At 45.7% G+C, this 19,171-nt stretch overlaps 1 protein-coding gene across 1 annotated transcript; it reads right to left on the bottom strand.

The window, feature by feature from the left end:
* Positions 1–6,647: 6,647 nt before the first annotated feature.
* LOC306982301 (keratin, type I cytoskeletal 18-like) lies at positions 6,648–18,884 on the bottom strand. The gene is made up of 8 exons (XM_079582212.1): positions 18,584–18,884; positions 17,793–18,043; positions 11,150–11,232; positions 9,309–9,465; positions 8,093–8,257; positions 7,841–7,966; positions 7,525–7,745; positions 6,648–6,788 (listed from the first exon to the last, which is right to left on the bottom strand). The coding sequence occupies exons 1-8, from the start codon at positions 18,780–18,782 to the stop codon at positions 6,749–6,751; spliced, it is 1,242 nt and encodes a 413-aa protein (XP_079438338.1). The 5' UTR covers positions 18,783–18,884; the 3' UTR covers positions 6,648–6,748.
* Between the last annotated feature and the right edge of the window lie 287 nt (positions 18,885–19,171).

Here is a 19,171-nt window from a genome sequence, read left to right as displayed (position 1 = left end):
TTTCGTAATAATTTCCAACTGCCAATTCAATAAAGCAGCTCATAAGTTTCTTCTTCTTTTTTTTTAAATGTTAATTGTTATTTGTTTTTGCTTGGGAGAAAAAAACCTTATGCTTTCTGTTAAAGCAGAACTAAGTGCTTGTAACTCGACTGCCTCCGGGTCTGATGCCCCAACACACACTAATGGAATCACAAAGAAGAAGCTAGCAGGATAACGGTCAACGCTAACTGTGGGCTAACGCCAACATATTTACAGTCAAGTTTGATTGAAAATTCCATTGTGTAATTGAATGAACAATATCCCGCTCACCCTTTGTCTTTGTCTATTCTCACGGACAATTAATAAGTTAAAAAATCGCAACTTGCTACGACACCTGCAGTTGCGCTTGTGGCCTCTAGGGGCACGAGTTACTTAGTACTGCCTTAAGTAGCAGCTCTATTATTTTTAATGCTATATGTAAATTAATTCATGTTTAATTAATTAATATAGATAGATATCATAGTTATCACAATAAGTTACCTGAAAGTTACCTGTTTTTTTTGTTTTTTTACGTATTTGTAAGTCCAAGCTTCTTTTGAGACGTTTGTGAAGGCTCTCATTTGTCCAAGAAGTATTCATTGTATTTCTTTTTCATGATAAGAAATGGAACAAAACTATTAACACACATAGCTTGTGTTGAAGTCTCACTATGCCACACGCCAAAGCTCCCAGAGCCTCAGGGCGGGGTCTCCTCCTGCTGGTCCCAGAGTCAGGACTAAATAGTCAAACGGTAAATCGTCTCAACTTATATAGCGCTATATCTTATTAGGCCCAAAGAGCTTTACAGCAAGGAACAACCTATTCACTCATTCATACACCAGTGTACGCAGACACTGGAGGCAAAGTGGGAGAAGTGTCTTGCCCAAGGACACAACGACAGTGTGCACTTTTAGGAAGTGGCATTCGAAACCCCCAACCTTATGATGTAAAACGTCCTGCTCTACCAACTGTGCCACCGCCACTAAACACGGTGATGCAGTGTTCATGACAAATATTATAGAAGTAACTAGCTGTGAGTTAGTCTCCGCATTTGAAAAAAAAAAAAAAGTCCTCCCTAATAGACCAGTGGTTCCCAACCCCCCGCACATGTTGTAGTCGGGCCGCACCCCCGCCATTACAAAACTATAGCCACTACAAATGACATAACAATAAATGCTAAGAATTACCAAACCTTTAAAATTAACAAATACACTGAATTTGGAGTGTTTCATGCACACATAGTCCTTTCTCAGTCACATATGATGATTTTAATAATGTACTCAAATATCAATGAATGAATGAATAGCTTTTTATTATTGTGTCTTGCATACGCACTATATACCCAGCCTTAATGGGCTTATAGATGGTTTTCCATTGACGTCACACTCCCGCATAGTTCCATATGGCGCCATCGTGTGTGTCAAGGGTCTAATTGTTTGTGTTTCGGATCATTGATAATATGGTGAAGAAATAGTGCTCTCACCTGTGTTGTGTGGGGCTGATCCCGACATGACGAAGAGAAAACGTCTCAATATCCCAAAAGTAATTCATCACTAAGTAACAGAAACATCAAAACTTTCGTACGAGAGATTTAAACTATGGCCACCGACCGCTCGTCCCGGGTGTCGGGTCTGACTTTGCGGGGCAGCCTGTGCTTATTCCGCTCTGTGTCTGAGTCTCATGTCTTGGCTGATGTTCCCTGGTTTTGCCAGGGTCTGTCAGCTGTTATCTGACACATAAACGGGGCTAGCTGCTAGCATGAAATAAAGCAAGTCTACGATGAGCTCATAGACTTATATTTTTTCATGCTGCTGCCAAACGCAAACCAGGTACAGTTAGCAGCTAGCAGAGAGATGAGACTCAGACAAATCACGGAGGAAGCCCAGGCCGTCCCTGTAAAGTGAGACCCGGCGAGAGCGAGAGGCGGCCGGGGAGACGAGAGCGAGGCGGCCACCGTTACTCTCTTGGTTCATCAGGAGGTAAACGCCGCACAGATTGGCGCTGATACACGTTATAAATACAGCCATTCCTCATTGTTTAACCGCTCACATGACGGCTGTTTGTTTGGTTCGATGGACAAGTTTAAGAGCACGCTATGGCCTACGTGTTTTACTGTTATGATTACCGTGCACGTGTACATCACCATGATTATGTTAGCATATCCATCACATGGCTCATTGTGAGTGAAAGAAAACACATTAGCGACTACAGAACGGCCGTCGTAGACACAATTATTCATGAAATGTGCATGCGAGTCGTGCATAAACATTGTCGAACGCCACACCAAATGGCGGCGCGGCGCAGAGGATCATGGGAACGGAAAACCATCTATAAGACACCAATAACACCAACAAGGGACCAGTTGCCAGACAGTAACGTTATGCATAAACGTATTTGAATAAACAAGTCTGCCGCCTCATCCGGGCTTTACAAACAAAAGTCAATGTATGCATGTAAACACGCCACACTGGATGGAAGCCTTGGGCTAATTTCCATCCGTCCCACACTCGCACTTTCAAACACACTCCCATTCATTACATGGGACGGTCATGTGCATAGCTGTCAGCTTATGGGAAACTACCGTATTTTGCCCCTCTTTCCCCTATTAGTTTATGGGCCGGAGGGTGTCCGGTTTGAGAGCCTCAGGATTTCATCTCTGCTGTTTGTGTAACGGGGTTAAAAGGACGTTAATATTAAATCCCTGATAATTGGGTGTGTGCTGCTGCGCCACCAGGCATCTTCAACAAGCTACAATCAAACAAATCTCTAAATTTATATTAAAGGCCAATACGTTTTCTGACCTTTCTTTTTACATTATCAACATGAGCTTTCCAATTTAATTTTTCGTCTAAAACAACACCTAGAAACTTAACTTCCTTGACTCTTTTTATACCAACTCGATCAATTGTGATTTTCACATTTTCAATTCGCTATGATTATATATTAAAATCATATAGTTTGTTTTGTCCCAATTTAAAGATAAGTTATTTTCGTTAAACCAGTTTCTCACATTTAACATTTCTGCTTCAATTCTTTCGGATAGATCCAACAAATGACCTCCTGGTGTACTGGTGTCATCAGCAAACAACAAAAAATGTAATCTGTTTGTTGAGTCACAAATGTCATCAATAAGCAAAATGAAAAGCTAAGGCCCTAAAACAGACCCTTACGGAACCCCACATATGACCTCTCTACATTCAGAATTAGTCCATTTATATGTACATACTGTTTAGGGTTTGTGATATAACTTTGAAGCCACTGGTGTGTCATACCCCTAATCTTATAGTTGAATCATTTTGACAGTGACAACTCATGATATATGGTGTCAAAGGCTTTGCGTAGGTCAATACACAGTACACGCCTACAGTGTACTCTTTTCCTTCAATTGCAGCTGTTATATTTTCTACTAATCGATCTTTGTGAACAGAATCCGTACTGTTTCTCAGTGATTCATTCATGTTTATCCCAAAAGTTTGCTAGTTTTTGAGCAAACCATTTCCACTACTTTAGAAAACTGTGAGAGCAGCGACACAGGTCTGCAATGGTTAGATTTGTGCTCGTCCCATTTTTGAACGGGAGAATTACTTTTGCAACTTTCATTTGTTTGTATGGACAGATTACGAACTATGAAAGTCAGTGGTTTAACAATGCAGTCAATAGTTCTTTTAATAATGGTCATGTCTAGTCCATCACTGTCTGTGGAGGTTTTATTTTTTACATGTGTTTACAATTGATAAGATGTCACACTCACTGATCTCTCCAACAAACAGGGACTGCAAGTGATCGCTGACGTCATTGAACAATAAACCACTTCGAACAATGTGATCCACCTCATTTGTGATAATGTTGTCAATGAATGTAGCACAAGAAGTGGTGATTCTGCTCGGATGTGAAATCCATGGAAAAAGGGACAAAATTGCACTAAAGAAATCAGAAGTAACTTTGCATTTGGATGGATTAAAAAAACAAAACAATATTGAAGTCACCACCTGTTAAAAGGGTCTTCTGATTATTCTGGATGTCGAGTCAACTTTCAAAACAACTCCGAAAAGCAGCCACTTTTTAACCTTGTGCACTGGAAATGCACAATCACATTCCTGCTTTTTGTCTCCGAGGCCAAAATGAAAAAACGCCAGTGGGTCGCGGGCCAAACACGGCGATATCAAGCATGAAACACATATAACTGCAAATTATAGTAGCTACTTTATTTATTTATTTTTCGGTAAATATTTGCATTTGAGGCTACGCATATCCATGCATGTAACATGCTACATTAAAACAAATGTTAACTATGGTGAAATCCTAGTTTTAGTTGAACAAAAATCAACAATTGTGGCAATATAGTGCAAAATGTAAACAGAGTTTTACAGTAGCCTACCTACAGTGACTTTACCTTTTTCATTTGTTAACTCAAAGAAAATGCCACATTTGATCATTTTGAAAGTGTCAGTTCAGTTTAAAGCAGTACTAAGTAACTCTTCCCCCTAGAGGCCATAAGCGCAACTGCAGGTGTAGTAGCAAGTTACGATTTTTTAACTTATTAATTGTCTTGGAGAGTAAATACTACACTGACAGAAAAGGCAAAGGGAGAGAGGGATATTGTACATCCGATTATACAATGGAAATATTTTGTCCACTCAAACTTTGCTGTAAATACTGTTTAAAGTGACGTTAACCCGCAGTTAGCTTTGCCAGTTAGCATGTTAGCTTCTTCTTCCTGATTCTATTAGTGTGTATTGGTTGCTCTGGTCTGGTGGCAGTCAAGTTGCAAACATGGTTTTCTGGCCAGAGACACCAGGGGGAGATGAAAGACCCCTCTCATCCCATAAACACTTGTATTACCCCCAGAGGGACTACGGGAAGGATTTATTAGGGTAAACAAGTTACTTAGTGCTGCTTTAAGTCAATTTTTAACACGTGCCTTTGTTGAACTCAACTATCTTTGTAATAAAAGTTGGAAAACTGTGAAAGTTGATGCTACAACGCTGTGATTGATAAACACCAAGATACTACAACAGTGTTTCCTTAACTTTGTTAAAGGAGTGAAACAGCGCCCCCTAAAAAAAAAGTGTACTGCATCCATGTTTACCATTGAGAATGAATGGGAGAGAGTTAGCATTAACCAGATGCAAAAGTAGGTCACCCTCTGGTGGACCAACAAAATTGTTCTGGCGGGCCATGTTTGGCCCACGGGCCCCACTTTGGGCACCCCTGATCTATTGCAATAGACACTGTTTCAGTAATGTTGTATTTCAAATTATTATCAACATACAACACCACACCTCCCCCTCTCTTTCTTGGCCGGTTTGTATAATACAAGTTGTGTCCATCTATTTCAAAATGTGTGCTTTTCTCATCATTAAGTCACGTTCCAGAGAGAGCAATTATTTCAAATTGGCAGGAAAGTATATTCAAAAAGTCTTTCGCTACTGTAACACTTCCTTGTTCTGTAAGACACGGAGATTTGTAAGTATTTTTGGAATAATAATCCAATTTTATGCAATAGCCACTGTTGCACTACCATCACATTGAGTCTATAGCCCCGTGTCGACAGCACTCCACCAGTTCACTTCACTTAGTTGAGACCGGTTCATTTGGGGAGGGGCAGCGTCCGCAAGCTTGTGTTTCCAGTGTCTTTAGGGCAAAGTGGTCTGGGTGGTTATGGGAGTGGCCAAGGACATTCATATGCATGTGGCAACAACCACAGCCTGATGTCACTGAGCTTTAGTCCTGCAAACACCTTTGTATGTGCAACATTTGACCATTCGGAGGGACGGAGGGTTTGAACAGTTTTCAAGTGCCAGAGGAACAGTTATTGAGAAAAAAGACTAATCACAAAAATGCCCAAAACGAGTAAACCTATTCCTTTTAGTTCAACAGTGAATTCTAAAATAAAAGAGGGAGATACGAGACCTCGCTCCTCTCATTTGGGCAATAACAAAGAATGTATGTATGTACTGTGCAAATCAAACTTGAAAAGAGGAGCGGTAGATTACTGTCATAAATATGAGGACAAATCTATAATTTAATTGAATGATTTCACATCAAAATCAGGCATAGGCTATGAGTAGAGATGGCAAAAAATTCCTATATTTTCTGTGAACCAGTAGAACCTTGTGAAGAGAAAGAAACTTTGAATATGCAAGCTGACTGCGCTCCGGTCTGTTCCGGTCTGATCTTGTCGAAATGGGGCTTATAAGATCATTATGCTCATTTACTGTGTGCAGCAGCATTCACGCTTCACAGTATATCCTGGTGTGATAAGGACAACTGGACTGTTTATTCTGAACAATCACTTGATTTCAAACTACAAGAGTCCTACAAACTGTGTTTTTTCAATATTGCTACATTTGGGGACTTTGTGGATTTCGTCACCAGATGGCAATGTTTCTTTACATACGTTTTTGCGTAGCCTCATCCTTTTCATTTGAACAGACGTGTTACTTTGGGGTTTTGATTGTGAAAATGCTTACTGAAAAAGCAGAATTCATCCTCTATCCAACTTTTGTGAAGAGTTTTCGTGTTTGGAGGACAAATGTAAAAAAAAACAATGTCAACTGCTGCTTATTTATATGAAACGCATTGTTACAGCACTGAGTAAAAAGCACAGCACACACACAGCACCGGAGTTAACAGTGGATCTTTATTAGCGGCAGTGATCTCCGGGGAATGTTCGGTGAAGTACTTCTTCTGGCCGACGAAAGAGTCGTCTTCTGTGAGTGTGAAGTTTTCAGCTCAACGCCGCCAGCTCGTCAACGGCGTCCATGAGTCTGACCAAAGATGACAAACAAATTCAATTCAAGAGGCAGGTTCTTGTGTGCGGTAACAGAGCTCTACAGTTCAAAAACAAGACTTAAAATAGTGCTCAAGACAGAGCAAAATAGTGCTCAAGACAGAGTGAGTCAAAACAAGACTTAAAAATAGTGCTCAAGACAGAGTGAAATAGTGCTCAAGACAGAGAGAGTCAAAAAAGACTTAAAAATAGTGCTCAAGAAAGGGTGAAATAGTGCTCAAGACAGAGCGAGTCAAAACAAATAGTGCTCAAGACAGAGCGAGTCAAAACAAATAGTGCTCCAGACAGAGCGAGTCAAAACAAATAGTGCTCCAGACAGAGCGAGTCAAAACAAATAGTGCTCCAGACAGAGCGAGTCAAAACAAATAGTGCTCCAGACAGAGCGAGTCAAAACAAATAGTGCTCAAGACAGAGCGAGTCAAAACAAGACTTAAAAATAGTGCTCAAGACAGAGCGAAATAGTGCTCAAGACAGAGCGAGTCAAAACAAGACTTAAAAATGCATATAACTGAAAGCATTTTATCTACACTCTTGCCTCTTACTGTAATTGATTAATTCCATGTTGATGTTTTTATTGATTGTATTTGTTTTCTTATATTTATGCAACCGTGAAGCACTTTGAATTGCCTTGTGTATGAATTGTGCTCTACAAATAGACTTGCCTTGCCTTGCCTTGTAGCAGCAAGAGTAGCAGTAGAAGTGCTAGAACTCACTTCAAGTCCCCTCCGTCCAGCAGGGTCTTGTAGGTGCTGATCTCTGCCTCCAGTTTGACCTTGATGTTGAGCAGAGCCTGGTAATCCTGCGTCTGCTGCTGGATGTTCTGTCTGAGGTTAGTGAGCTCGTCCTCCAGGCGCATGATGATGGCGTTGTACTTCTCCATCTCCATGTTGTTCCTCATCTCCGTGTTCTGCAGCGTGTCCTCCAGAGACCCTTTCTACGCGGGACAGACACCATGGTAGCAGGACACTCATTTAGATTGGAAAACAAAGTCAGAACCTAATTTCCTAGAGAACAGAAACATGTCCTTACTAGGCTCTGTTGCGAGGCCAGTTCGATCTCCAGCGTCTGAATCTGTCGGGTCAAGTCGCTCCTCTCCATCTGGGCGCCCTGGAGAGCTTCTGTGTTCTGGGCCACCTGCACCTGCACGTCTGAGATCTGAGGGAGGGCACAGACGACACTTGATCAGCATTTGACCAAAAAAACACACCGGATTGTTTGGATAGATTCTGCAAACAAGGCAAAAGTGAATAGTCGCAATATGGAAAGCACTTTTCTGCTCACCTGGTTTTCGTGCCAGCGTTTGAGCTCCTCTGTGTTCTTCAGGGCGGCCTTCTCGTAGTTGGCCCTCACGTCGTCCATGATCTGGGACAGGTCGTGGCCTTTAGGGGCGTCCACGTCCACCTGCACTCCCGACTGAGTGATCTGGCCACGCAGCTCCATCACCTCCTGCAGAGACAACACGTTTCCTTTTACATTTAGGGACGTATGGTTGCTATTGCCCACGAATGCTAACCTTATATGAACATTTCTTCATAACAAATATAATAGTGTTAAATAACGTTGTAGTTATAGACGGCTGTGACCAGTATCAAGGGTTTACGTCACTGATGCAGTGGTTTTGCTAAAGTTTCATCTTTGAGACGCGGCGTTATGATTTGGCCCTTGTGGTCGAGCTTTGCCTCCCACGTTTGGGTCTTTGTTTAATTTAACTTAGTTAGCCCTGGAGGAAAGCATGCTCCTATATCCTATAGATACAGACGGCATCTCTGGAATCGTCCATATATGATCATGTTTGAAATCAGTTAAGGGGGAAAACAATTTGGAGAAAAATCTAAACTTTCTCCAATTATTCAAAAACAAATGCTGAATTATTGATATAGTTTTCTACCCATTAAAATTCAAAGACATGGGGAGGAGCAAAATGGTTCAACAGCCCATAAATACATAAAAAAGCACGATGCATTCTCGTGCTAATGCTTTTTTATGTATGCTAACGCTAGCTACGACTGCCGTTTTTTCACTTCTACTGAACAATCTGCAGTGAATAAAGATCCAGATGGACCCGACTTAGACCTCACTTTATTTATGTGTGATTAATAAGTTCACATTTCACCAGAAAATTGCTAAAAAGAGTGGAAATTTGTGTTTCCCAAAAGATTCGCCGAGGGGGAAAACAGGGATGATGCGATACCGTCTGTATCTATTCCTCATCACTCAGAAACTAAAACCTTTTATGTGTCTTTTCAGAGGGCTAATGTTGCACACACACTTCTCTGTGGGGGTCGCCGTTGTTGTTCAGCTCGTCTTTGAAGTCAGGTCGCTCTAATCATCTCGAAGTTTGCGAGTTATAATCACCAGTTGGAGCAATGTTCCAAGTGGGAGGTTGGACACTTACCAGTTACCTGGAGCGCAGCATTAAACTGGTTCATTCTCTGGACACTCATGAAGTCCCAGCAGTCCTAACACACAAACTAAAATATGTTTCTGTAAGACTCACATTCTCATGGTTCTTTCTGAGGAAGGCCAGCTCCTCCCTCACCGCCTCGATCTCGTTCTCGATGTTCATGCGGCTCATGTTGGTTTCATCGATGAGCTTCTTCAGACCCGCGATGTCGGCCTCCACCGACTGACGGATCCCGGACTCGTTATCAAACCTGCGGAGAGGAAACGCCGTCACGCTCTCCGCTTCTGGGGCCCGCACATCACATCCCCAAATGCATCCCCAAACAGCCATATTAGGGAACACGGTATCCACATCGAAGGAAGCAATACACAGTCCAAAACAAACATGTATGGGAACTAAAAATAAGTCATTCAGTCGTTGTCATTCTTTGTCCATTTTGGCCTCGCTTTAGTCCTGATTGAGTGGTTTTAAAGGGGCTAGATGCAAGTTTGCCATTTTATGCTCACTACTGCCACCTCAGGTCATACGTGTAACTGCACCTTCTATATTAAGCTCGTGCATGACGGCACTTCGGACCCGAATTAACACCTTTTTGAGTGACAGGATTTTAGAGGCAGTTGTGGTGAACAGGGCTGAGCTCATTCTACACATTAGGACATGACTGGAACATGTAGGGGAGGAAAATACATTATTTTAACATTTTTAAACTCTGTATAGTCCCTTTAAAGAGGGGGTATTCTGCTTTTTTCAATCACATAGCACCAGTCTATATCACACTACAATGATGACCAAACCTTCTGCTGGTCTGTAAATGCAGTAAATTAGAATAACTGCCTTGTATAAAATGTCTCTCTCAAAATGGCTGTAGTGAATGTCTTGAAATAGGCCTCTGTCTCTTTAAGAACCTCTGAGCCTTTAGACACGCCCCCTCCACACGCTGTCTGTGGCATCAGTGGGGAGGGGGTTCTGCTGAGGAGCAGTGGTTGGTTACTCGGCTGGTGACGAAAGCTCGGAGGCGTCTCCAGGAGGTGGGGGCGTTCCTAGGAGGACTCAGGCAAACCTATCCCTAAAATGGCCGCCATCAGAGTTTTTACAGATTACTCAAAAATACGTGAATGTGCCAAGGCAACACTTCAGGCGTGTTTTTAATGAGGGAATGACATAATAACATGATGTAAAGCTTGAAAAAGTAGATTTTTGCATGATACCCCCCTTTAAAGGGGCTAGATGCAAGTTTGCCATTTTATGCTCACTACTGCCACCTCAGGTCATACGTGTAACTGCACCCTCTATATTAAGCTTGTGCATGACGGCACTTCGGACCCGAATTAACACCGTTTTGAGTGACAGTGCAGGATTTTAGAGGCAGTTGTGGTGAAACTCCGTATAGTCCCTTTAAAGCAGAGGTGTCCAAAGTGCGGCCCGGGGGCCAAATGCGGCCCTCAGACCAATTTATGGTGGCCCTCGGCCTCTTGCTGTATCGGTCACATCACCAGAGATGGACCTTTGTATTTGAAATGTAATAATTCAATACAATTCTAACTGAACAACAAACATTTCGTTGTGAGACAGAGCTGGCATGAAGGTTTTAAGCTTAAATAAAGGTGTGGGGCACAATTTAAACCTCTGCTTGTCAAAGGTTTTGCGGCACTAACTACTGATCTACGGCCCTTCACCCCGTGTACACTTCAATATGCGGCCCCCCCATGAAAAAGTTTGGACACCCCTGCTTTAAAGGCTTGTTTTGCCACATACAACAAAAAAAAACAGCATTACAGTTTTTGTTCAAAGTCAATGGACTATATGGTGTTGAAATTGTAATATTGTTATAGCAATACAGATTATCAGAACATTGTACTGGGTAAAAGCGCAGAGAAGTCTTCATAAATACACAAAATAACAATAATCATATGAGTAAAAGCAAAAGTACTTACTTTACTTTGAAGTCATCTGCAGCCAGACGAGCGTTATCGATCTGCAGCACCAGCCGGGCGTTCTCTGTGATTTTGTCAAAAATCTGAAAAACAACACACACATACATGCTGTCAGATATGTTGTTCCCTTTTCCATCTTTTATTTGAAAATCATCTGCCAATAACCACTAACTATGTTTATTCTCACAAACTGGGACTCGCTGCCGCAGCCACCCTCACCCTCACCCTTAAACAGGAACATCTTTCCATTGTGACCGAATTCCAAAGGGACTTTCCACTTCAGATGGACGGATTTAAACAATTACAAAAGCGTGTGTGTTTTTTCCACACTCATTCTGCAGAACGTTTAACAGATGTGAAATAAGCAGCGTATGATCTGAATCAGCGCTGCCCACAGACAGGAGAGTCATGTTACACATCATCTCGCACACTCTCCGCACACTGTGGAGGCGCAGAGGACCAGATGAGGAAGGAGGGGACCAGATGAGGAAGGAGGGGACCAGATGAGGAAGGAGAGGACCAGATGAGGAAGGAGGGGACCAGATGAGGAAGGAGGGGACCAGATGAGGAAGGAGGGGACCAGATGAGGAAGGAGGGCCGCGGGACCAAGCCTGCTTCAGTTTAAACCAGTTTAAATGCGTTTCCTCTTCTGCAGCTGAGCCATAAACCTGTCAGTGTGGTCCATCTGTGCGCTCGGAAAAGACCTTTGTGCCTCAAAGTTCAGCAGGACAGGTTAGAGTGTAGAGTATCTTAGTATGTTAATAAGCCGAGCATCCACACATTACACTGTAGAAAGTAATATTGAGTAGTAAATAAGTAACTAAGTAAATTTGACTCTGTTTATGGGGCAAGATATTTTCACATAAATTAAGGTAAAAGAATTCAGCGCACGACTGGATGAAAAATCTTTATTTACTTAAAATAAACTGTTCGCTGTGTTTTATCTTAATTCAAGTCAAAACATCTTTCTTGAAATTAGAGTCTCTGATCAAAGGCAAACATTTCGAGATTACTTTTTGCAGTGTACTGTCAAAGTTCTTCAACATAATCCACTATTTGTACCAACACCAAAGCCACCACCTCCACCAGGGGCGTCACCACCCGGGACACCACCACCAGGGGCATCACCACCCGGGGCATCACTACCAGGGGCGTCACCACCAGGGGCGTCACTACCAGGGGCGTCACCACCAGGGGCGTCACTACCAGGGGCATCACTACCAGGGGCGTCACTACCAGGGGCATCACTACCAGGGGCATCACTACCAGGGGCATCACCACCCGGGGCATCACTACCAGGGGCATCACTACCAGGGGCATCACTACCAGGGGCGTCACCACCCGGGACACCACCACCGGGGGCATCGCCACCAGGGGCATCACCACCCGGGGCGTTACCACCCGGGGCGTTACCACCCGGGACACCACCACCAGGGGCGTCACTACCAGGGGCATCACTACCCGGGACACCACCACCAGAGGCATCACCACCAGGGGCATCACCACCGGGGGCATCACCACCAGAGGCATCACCACCAGGGGCATCACCACCGGGGGCATCACCACCAGAGGCATCACCACCAGGGGCACCACCACCAGAGGCATCACCACCAGGGGCGTCACCACCAGAGGCATCACCACCAGGGGCGTCACCACCGGGGGCATCACCACCCGGGACACCACCACCAGGGGCGTTACCACCCGGGACACCACCACCAGGGGCGTTACCACCCGGGACACCACCACCAGGGGCGTCACCACCGGGGGCATCACCACCCGGGACACCACCACCAGGGGCATCACCACCAGAGGCATCACCACCAGGGGCATCACCACCAGAGGCATCACCACCAGGGGCATCACCACCAGGGGCATCACCACCAGGGGCGTCACCACCAGGAGCACCACCACCAGAGGCTCCACCACCAGGGGCATCACCACCAGAGGCATCACCACCAGGGGCATCACCACCAGGGGCATCACCACCAGGGGCGTCACCACCAGGAGCACCACCACCAGAGGCTCCACCACCAGGGGCATCACCACCAGGAGCACCACCACCAGAGGCTCCACCACCAGGGGCGTCACCACCAGGGGCGTCACCACCAGGGGCATCACCACCAGGGGCATCACCACCAGGGGCGTCACCACCAGGGGCATCACCACCAGGAGCACCACCACCAGAGGCTCCACCACCAGGGGCGTCACCACCAGGGGCGTCACCACCAGGGGCATCACCACCAGAGGCATCACCACCAGGGGCATCACCACCAGGGGCATCACCACCAGGGGCGTCACCACCAGGAGCACCACCACCAGAGGCTCCACCACCAGGGGCATCACCACCAGGAGCACCACCACCAGAGGCTCCACCACCAGGGGCGTCACCACCAGGGGCGTCACCACCAGGGTCATCACCACCAGAGGCTCCACCACCAGGGGCGTCACCACCCGGGACACCACCACCCGGGACACCACCACCAGGGGCACCACCACCCGGGACACCACCACCAGGGGCACCACCACCAGGGGCATCACCACCAGGATCATCACCACCAGGGACACCACCACCAGGGGCACCACCACCAGGGGCGTCACCACCGGGGGCGTCACCACCGGGGGCGTCACCACCGGGGGCGTCACCACCAGGGGCGTCACCACCAGGGGCGTCACTACCAGAGGCATAACCACCCGGGACACCACCACCCGGGACACCACCACCAGGGGCACCACCACCCGGGACACCACCACCAGGGGCACCACCACCAGGGGCACCACCACCAGGGGCACCACCATCGCCACCATCATGTCATCATTTGAACATTTAGATTTCATGCCTTTTGGAATAAAATGTTATATTTTTAATGGGATTTAAGGCCTTAATTTTTGGCACAGTTCCTGTAATAACATCTACTGCTTTTCGTTGCCCTGTGGAAACCCTGATTAGGGGGTTGACTCTGGATTAAAGTCTGAAGAAATGAAACAGTTCACACAGAGGGCTATTACAGGATTTATACAACTAATTAAACTACTGCTGCTGCTACTTCTACATGATCACTCCCAAAGCCCAGCCCCGGCCCCCCCCCCGCTGTCACCACCCCCACAACTCAGTGATCGCGTCTGTGAAGAATTTGACTTTTGACTCCCGGGACAGAAAATCTTTGTTAGCCGCTCACACACCACACGTTAGCCCCTCTCCGTGCGGGACTAGCCTGCTCCTCTGCGGTGTCTGTCCCACATCTGCTTCACATTGGGTCCATTCTCCTCCCACAGCCGCACGCTCTCAGATCCGCAGATTCTCGAGGGGGTTACATTTGGACATTCCTGTGCCAGCTCTGAGTCACCGGGAGGCTTCTCTTACTCTGGCTCTTTCGGAAGTGGGTGGAAGTTGGTGATTTTTTGGCAGCGAGTTAACGGCTCAAAGTGTCACAGTCGTGAACATGCATTGCAAATCTAAATCGAAATTGCATGTTTGTCTTTATATAATTGAGTTGTCGATGGGATGTGACTGGGAGCGCCTTTAAAACAATACAAACAAATTGGACGCAACAAATCCACTGGAGAGAATGTGTGTCCATAAGGATCTCACATGGAGACACGACACCAGCGCATCTGTTTCCCATTGGGGCCGCTCCACTCTCGTTTTCTCACAGTCACGGAGCATCGGACAGTATCAGCCAGGGGCGGGACTGGGACTGAAAACCAGCCCTGGACTCTGGTCAGCCTGGCCCAAATTAGCGTAAATGTGACACTTCCACAAATACATATGTTAACCTCTTTTTTGTCATGTTTTTGTTGCTTTTTCATCGCTTTGTCGTCACGTTTTCGTCACATTTTGTTGCTTTTCCAGCGCATTTTTTGTTTTTGGATGCTTTTCTTTTAACCCCCTTAACGCCCCACCTGAACCGAGCACATTTTCTCCAGTTTGGCTTTACCCCAATCCAAAAGCTTCTGGGAAAAAAAAGCTGTTGAAAGAGCAAAAAAAACGGAGAGGAAAACAATGATGGAAATGTGACAAAAAAGTGAGAAAAGTTTGACAAAAAAGTGAGGAAAAATTGATGAAAAAGTGGCAATAATGTCACAAAAATGACAAAAGAAATGACAAAAATTTGATAAAAATTTGACAAAAAAATAACAAAAAAAAAGACAAAAAGTGACAAAAATCTGATAAAAATCTGACCAAAAAATGACAAAAAAATGACAAAAAAGTGACAAAAAAATTACAAAAATGTGACAACAATTTGATTAAAATTGGAGTCTGGTGTGGGAGTCTCTTCTCTTTTTGTGGCTTTTGGAGCCTGTGATTCAGAGGAAGTGCTGACTGTGGCACAGATGGGTCATTATGCTGCCACACCCTTCATTCTCTTCACTAAATCGGAGACGCACAAAGAACTGGACTTTTTGAGGACACTGACATATATGACATTTACACTTTCATTGCATTAGAATTTCAAGAAACCAAATCAGCAAATCCTTGAAAAAGCTCCTCTGACTCCTGTGCACTCGACTGCTGTACTGGAAAGCACCACAAATACTCCGCCTCCTTTTGTTCACTACATGGTTATTAAATATTCATTAAGAGAACTGTACTACAGCAAACTTTCACTTCACAAAATTAAGTAATCATTTTTTATGTGTATTATCAGGCCAGAGCCGTGGGAAGATATTTTAGTTAGGGGGCGCTGAGGGACAAAATTTCCCCCCAAAATACTTTTTCTGTGCATCAATCCTATTTATTAACCTCTTAACTCCCGCCTGAACCGAGAGCATTTTCTCCAGTTCAGCTTTACCCAAATCCTGTAGGCCAGTGTAACGCCTCATTTGAAAGATCTACAAAACTAAATTGATCAGATTTTTTTTCCATCACTTTTTGTTGTTGGGCAGTCATCTCATTTTTGTCAAATTTTCGTGACTTTTTTCGTCACGTTTTCGTCAAATTATTCACATTTTTTTGTCAAATTCTTATCACTTTTTCGTCCATTTTTTTCAATTTTTTGTCCATTTTTTGTCCATTTTTGTAATTTTTTTGTACATTTTTTGTCACTTTTTCGTCAAATTATTCACATTTTTTGTGTCAAATTCTTATCACTTTTTCGTCAAATTTTTCTCACTTTTTTGTCAAATTTTTGTCACTTTTTCATCAATGTTTTCTCACTTTTTTCACATTTCCATCCTTGTTTTCGTCTCAGTCTTGTCGCTATTTTCACACCTTTTTTCCAGAAGCTTTTGGACTGGGGTAAAGCTGGAGAAAATGTGCTCGGTTCAGGTGGGAGTTGAGGGTTAATATTGCCTGCAGTTCACAAACTATCCACTATCCACCCTGGGTTCCCACAGCCTTGTATCAGGCTTACAAGTTGTTATCATTGCACTACTTATTAAAATGGAAGTTTCAGTCTATTTTTAAACACTGTGCCAGGTACACTGCAGCAGGATTTTGTACATCTGAATGCATCGTCTGTCTGAGTCTGTGTGTGGGGGGGGCGCATGCTGGCTCTGCTGCATCAACAATTCAGTTGCTTTGGTCAAAACAGTTTTAGATGGCATAGGCTACAAGTGTGTGAGAGTCAGAGTCCACTTCCTTGTTTCTATCTATTGGCCCGATCTACGTGCTGTTGCTGCACCCAGTGATCCAGACCAATGACTGATACGGATTAACTAGACTAACTCTCCTGTGGCTTTGTCCTGAGCATCAGACCATTCCCAGGGTTTAGACCGCACCGTGACCTCTCATGTTAATGCTTGAATATATATATTTGTATTTAGAATCATCAAGTTCAGTGATACATTGCCTCCCTCTTGTTACCTGTTTGCGCGGACCCCTCCTCACCCGACTGTGGAGGCCCCCCTGTCGGTGCAGCCCCTCCCCTCCTCACCTGTTTGCATAGGCCCCTCCCCTACACACCTGTCTGTTCAGGCCCCTCCCCTACACAACTGTCTGCGCAGGCCCCTCGACCACAACTGTCTGTTCAGGCCCCTCCCCTACACAACTGTCTGCGCAGGCCCCTCCCCTCCACAACTGTCTGTTCAGGCCCCTCCCCTCCTCACCTGTTTGCATAGGCCCCTCCCCTACACACCTGTCTGTTCAGGCCCCTCCCCTCCACAACTGTCTGCGCAGGCCCCTCGACCACAACTGTCTGTTCAGGCCCCTCCCCTCCACAACTGTCTGCGCAGGCCCCTCGACCACAACTGTCTGTTCAGGCCCCTCCCCTACACAACTGTCTGCGCAGGCCCCTCGACCACAACTGTCTGTTCAGGCCCCTCCCCTCCACAACTGTCTGTTCAGGCCCCTCCCCTCCACAACTGTCTGCGCAGGCCCCTCGACCACAACTGTCTGTTCAGGGCCCTCCCCTCCACAACTGTCTGCGCAGGCCCCTCGACCACAACTGTCTGTTCAGGGCCCTCCCCTCCTCACCTGTTTGCATAGGCCCCTCCCCTACACACCTGTCTGTTCAGGCCCCTCCCCTCCACAACTGTCTGTTCAGGCCCCTCGACCACAACTGTCTGTTCAGGCCCCTCCCCTCCACAACTGTCTGTTCAGGCCCCTCCCCTCCACAACTGTCTGTTCAGGCCCCTCCCCTCCACAACTGTCTGTTCAGGCCCCTCCCCTCCACACCTGTCTGTTCAGGCCCCTCCCCCTCCTCACCTGTCTGCGCAGGTCGTCGATGATGGGCTCGTACTTGCTGTAGTCCCTCAGGTCGGGCCCTCCTTTCTCCAGCGCCTGGCGGATCTTGATCTCCAGCTCTTTGTTGGCCTTCTCCAGGTTCCTCACGGTCTCCAGGTAATTGGCCAAACGGTCGTTCAGATTCTGCATGTGCCCCTTCTCGTTACCCATGATTCCGCCTTGGTTTCCACCAGCCATCCCTCCTCCACCGCCCCCCATACCTCCACCCATACCTGAAAGCGTAGACGATCGAAGTATTAGATCAAAACTACAACGAACATTGTAACAACTGGTAACACTAAACTGTCTACCTACAGGATCTGAGACTTTAGACACCAGAGAAGTAACATTTAGTGCTTTTGCTGACTATTGACTAAATGACGGAAGCCCTTAAATCTGCTATTTGCAAATATTCAAAGTGTAATTTGAATCACATGACTGGGATATACTAGAAATGTGCCCTCTGTGTTTTCAGTTTGTGCTTTTTTGCATTGAAGTCAAATCTAGGTCAATTTTAAACCCTTTTCCAGAAACAATTTAGCCCTGATTTGATCTTGACATAGGCTTTGTGATACTTTAAAGATCAAATATTTAATCAAGTGGTCCTTAGTGCTAAAGGTTTGAGTACCACAGCGCTACACAGAAGTGCCCCACCCAGTTTGAGAGTCGAACCTGGGACCTTCAATGACTTTTCCACAGCTATAACTAAGACATCTTTCATCCCCGACAAGAACAGTTTGATACAGAACAGCTGGATAGTTTCTGAGTCTTACCTCCTCCCAGTCCTCCTCCCATGCCGCTGCTGACTTTGTAGCTGGATGTTGCAGAGATCATCGGAGCCCCGGAGCGCAGAGTGGAGGCTGTGGACATCCGAGAGCCCCAGCCCCCGGCCCCTCCATATACGCTAGCCGCTCTGTACTGGGGCCCGGACCTGGTGGAAGACATGCGGGTATTGGTGGTGCCGTAACTCATTTTGGAGAGGGTTCGAGCAGGGAACAGAGAGGTGCAGTCAGAGCTGGTGGCGGTGGCAGCAGTCCTGGCTGAGTGAGGCGGAGAAGAGCAGGAGGGAGGAAGTGGAGGAACTTATAGTGAGTTTTTGGGACCAGCCCACTTCAGAGGAGCCGCCTGCCTGCGCCTCCCTCCTGCCCACTGCAACACGAGGCCGAGCCGTTTGAATATCACCAGGCAACATATGCAAAACAAGCAGCAGGCAATAAGCAAAGCTGTTTAGAACCAAACAAGATCACTTTGAATTTGCAAAAGTGGCAAAAGAAAGTATCGAGGTTAGACTTTACTGACTGTTGAAGCTTTTAAGTGTTGCCCATTGAAGAGCTGCTCTACTTCTGCTGGATTAGAACGGA

Source organism: Gobius niger (assembly GCF_951799975.1).
Source record: "Gobius niger genome assembly, chromosome: 24".
Taxonomy (NCBI): Eukaryota; Metazoa; Chordata; class Actinopteri; order Gobiiformes; family Gobiidae; genus Gobius; species Gobius niger.
The sequence above is the reverse complement of the archived record's forward strand: the minus strand, read 5'-3'. Positions and strand labels throughout refer to the sequence as shown.